Here is a 3848-nt window from a genome sequence, read left to right as displayed (position 1 = left end):
ATCAAAACCTGCGCTCTCCAGGGAGACGTTGACGGTTTGATGATGCCTTTTTGCAATAAGCGGTCAACTTCGGCGCGAATGAATTTTTCATCATCCGGATGATGCCTTCTTGATTTGGTTGCAACAGACTTGCAATCTGGAGACAAGTTGGCGAAAAGTGATGGTGATTCAACGTTTACAGCCGTCAGGCCGCAGATGGTGAGCGCATCACGATCCCCGCCGAATGAAATTTCTACCTTGCCATGTAGACCTAGAAAGTCATGCCCGAGTAAAACGTCGGTGCAGAGGTTTGGCATTACAAAGAGCTTCAGTTCACTGTATGAGGTATCTCTGTATCGGACAGAAACACAAGCGTAACCAGTCGTTCGACAAGATAGGGATGTAGACGCCATTGTGACGACTGAGAAAGTTGGATAAATTTTCCAATTATGCAGTTTCACGACCTTAGCGTTAATGAAACTGCAAGAACTCCCTGTGTCGACCAGAGCACGGAGAGTGATGCCATTGACTTCGATAGTTGCGATGGCATGCGCCAGGCAGGTAGGAGCTGCTGCAACGAATAATGACGATAAAGTAGGCTTTGTTGTACAACTTGTGTGGAACTTGGAGGTATTTTTTGAACGGCACACGCGGCGGAAGTGACCGCGTTTACCACAAAGATTGCAGACGGCTTCGCGAGCGGGGCACTTTGGACGAGGATGTGCATCATAACCGCAGAAATAACATGTCTGAATGGATTTTACAGCAGCAGTGGTGGGATCAACACGCAGTTCGGGATTCTGTGAAATGGGTGGAATCGTAGAGCAAGATATGGGTTCGTTACTAACATATGACTGTGACTGTTTGTGAGCCAATTCGAGGGATCTAGCCAGCTGATATGTTTGGTCCAGAGTGAGTTCGCTTTGTGCTAGAAGCTTCTCGCGGATGGATGTGGACGCCAGGCCATTAATTATAGCATCACGCACGCACTCATCTTGATATTCAGTTGCAGACACAGATTTAAACTCACAGTCTTTGGCTAATGATTTCAGTTTTTGTACGAACTGATCGATATCTTGTCCACTCTCCTGTTTGTAGGTCTGTAGCAGGTAGCGTGCATATATGACATTTTTTGGACGGACATATAATTTCCGTAACGTGGCGATTGCAGATTCATAGTCGGTGTGATCAGCAATGTGATCGTATACTAATGGATCCACAAAGTGGATGAGAGTTTCAAGTTTGTCGGGTTTAGAAGATTCGACGGTTTTCAGATAGGTTTCGAAGGTACGAAACCAGTGATTCCAGCGTTTTGCTGCATCTGCGGAGTTTGGGTCAGCGTCGAAGAACCGAGGTCGTAGTTGCGGGTCCATTGTGTTCTTAGACAAGTAAATTGAGACGTTTAGAAAGTGTCCGAGAACGAGTTAGAACAGGGTCCAGGTTTTCGAGGATAAGCAACGTTTTACTTGTCTAAGAACAAGCGCACATGAGCTGAAATGTACATACAAAAGTTCAGTACGAGTATATATGGTAAGTATAAGAATAAGCACACAAAAATCATGACACTAAGCTTGTGTTCAAACCACAAACCTTACGGTCTGTAAGCTGGCGCCTTAACCAGTGAGCTATATCGAGCTCGTTAGCTCAAACTCGATCTCCTAGCAGTAGGATGGTTCTTTTGGACAGGGCTCTCCCTCATCCTTCACAGCCTACTTTTCTCTTCATAGGGGTATATGCGTTCATGTTTCACCGCCATCAGCGGCTTCATAGATAGGACCGTAGTATACTGTGGTCCTTCACGGTTGACCTTGATATACCGATTAGCAATTCACTAACTTAAACAGTAGATTCTGGTATGATCCGAGGAGAAATTTATTGGTCTAACATGTTTCAGGTGGGTATTTCGCCACCCAAGGTTGTTTTTCTTCATTCATTAGTATTCAGTAGTAGTGGGGTGTAGGAATTAAACTGGACCGGATTGCACCGGTTTTCTCTGACTTAACTACTGCTCTGGTTGGTTGTTTACTCGATTCGGATGTCAAGAGTACTTAAGTAATGATACAAAGGATCATTCAACTGTGACACCCGTTCGGTGCTTAGCTGCCATGTCACCCGAAGGAAACACAAGATACTGCTAGGTTGTTCGAGCCTAGACAGGGGAAATCGAGAATCAGAGGGGCTCGAACCACTCATCTTTTGGCCGGTGAATTCGCGCTACAACCACTGAGTCATCTCGATGTGTTAGAGACAGCTGAAGACGAACGTCGATTACAAAGTTAAGGAGAAATGGCGACAGATGACATCCTTGCATCACATCATTGCATTTGGTGGACTCAAGAGAGAAGTTCTGTTGAGCCTTCGTAAGAAACAGCAATTTAGCAGCGTCCTTTGTCGCCAATTTCAGAAGTTCGACTGAATCCAAATTAGATTTGGGGTCATTGATAGAATACTTCAGCTATGTGCTGATTGCAGGCTGTTTTTATACTGTTATCCTTTTCAAAATAACCAAACTCATCTGGTTGCATGGTGTCCTCCAACAGCGTGCTAGGGTGCCAAACCGATCAAATCGTCATCGTTGCTGATGACGCGGTAAAATAACTGACTGTCACTTGTTGTGGAACACATGTGGATTCCTCTGGAGTCGCTTCCATCTTTCGCTTACCTGTGTCGCAAAGGGTGCGGACAGATAACTCAGCGACTGAGTGACTGATAGATCTGGAAGTAAGATGAATTTACTAGAACCGTTTGGAGTCTGCTTTATCAGATGTAAATTCATGATGACGTTGTGTTACCACATCTTTATACAGTGCTCAGGGTATGACACCATTCCACCGGGGTACTGGATATCGAACAAAATAGTGAACTGCGTAATTCTAACAAACTTTCTGCCGCCGGCCCCAAAAATGGTTTGCCCGACGAGTTATCAGACATCAAATAAAATGAGCGTGCGCGCTGACCATGAAGCTTGGTGGACACGAGGGCTAAGGAGATGGAAGAGACCGAGAAAGCTTGGAATGACCTAAGATTATTTCATCTGATCCGTGCGCCCCGTCACCGGAAACCCCCTGTAAGCCAAACTACTGAGGACGAACTTGACACATCCGTTTCAATAAACAAGGAGGTCTTGACCCCTGGGCCGAAAATTTCGAAGAACAATGAGCGTGACCATCCGATGCTGCTCTATTTTTTGCTGGATCTGAAGTAGAATCTTAATGTGTTTTTGGATGAACTGGCAGGAGTCGTTCCCTCCTCCGGCATGCACTTTGCAGCCACAAAGTCTAAGATCATGCTTCTGGAAATACGATTACTGGGCACCCCGCTTACAATCCAGGGTCGGGCATTTGAAGTTGTAGGGCCTTCTGCTTGTCTTGGAATTTGTATTAGTTGTAGTACGGAGACCTCCATTGAAGAATGTGTCCTGCAGCAAAAGATGCGTTCGTTAGGCTATGCATTCTCATGGCAATGCATCGGTTACCGAAGGGAGTACTGTCTCCGTCACCTAATTCGTGTTGGTGCATGCATAATGGTGGTCAACTTCTGACCTGGTAGGCGGTTATGAAAGAGATTATGATAAGCCTTTATCCAGTAAGTTGACACTGCATCAGGGTTGTCATCTGGTGTTGCTGTCGGCGATGATGGTGATGGTGACAGTAGAAAATAGCCTACATATCAAGCTAAACACGCATCGTTTGGTGTTTGGGGAAGTGACGCTTTTCAAGCTCCTGCCTGGTACTGAACATGTGTCCAGGAACTGTCTCCTGTAGTGGAACTCTCCTCCTTTCTCTGTCTGTCATTCTTTAGGGTTTCGGTCATCTAGTGTTTTAGGTATCAGCGTTCTCCGTCCCCGAACAAAACCCTACATTATCCCA

At 45.6% G+C, this 3848-nt stretch overlaps 2 protein-coding genes across 2 annotated transcripts in view; one reads left to right on the top strand and one right to left on the bottom strand.

The window, feature by feature from the left end:
- The window catches only part of T265_13669 (hypothetical protein), a gene marked incomplete at both ends in the record, with an annotated part of 21868 nt that extends 20510 nt beyond the window's left edge, over positions 1-1358 (bottom strand). Inside the window, one exon of the mRNA XM_009169950.1 lies at positions 130-1358. Coding sequence (XP_009168214.1) covers positions 130-1352 — 1223 coding nt within the window. The remainder of the gene's footprint in view (positions 1-129) is intronic.
- Positions 1-3848, top strand: part of T265_05033 (hypothetical protein) — a gene marked incomplete at both ends in the record, with an annotated part of 70886 nt that overhangs the window by 51674 nt on the left and 15364 nt on the right. The window lies entirely within an intron of this gene.

This window comes from Opisthorchis viverrini (genome assembly GCF_000715545.1).
Source record: "Opisthorchis viverrini unplaced genomic scaffold opera_v5_91, whole genome shotgun sequence".
In the NCBI taxonomy this organism is placed as follows: Eukaryota; Metazoa; Platyhelminthes; class Trematoda; order Opisthorchiida; family Opisthorchiidae; genus Opisthorchis; species Opisthorchis viverrini.
The sequence above is the reverse complement of the archived record's forward strand: the minus strand, read 5'-3'. Positions and strand labels throughout refer to the sequence as shown.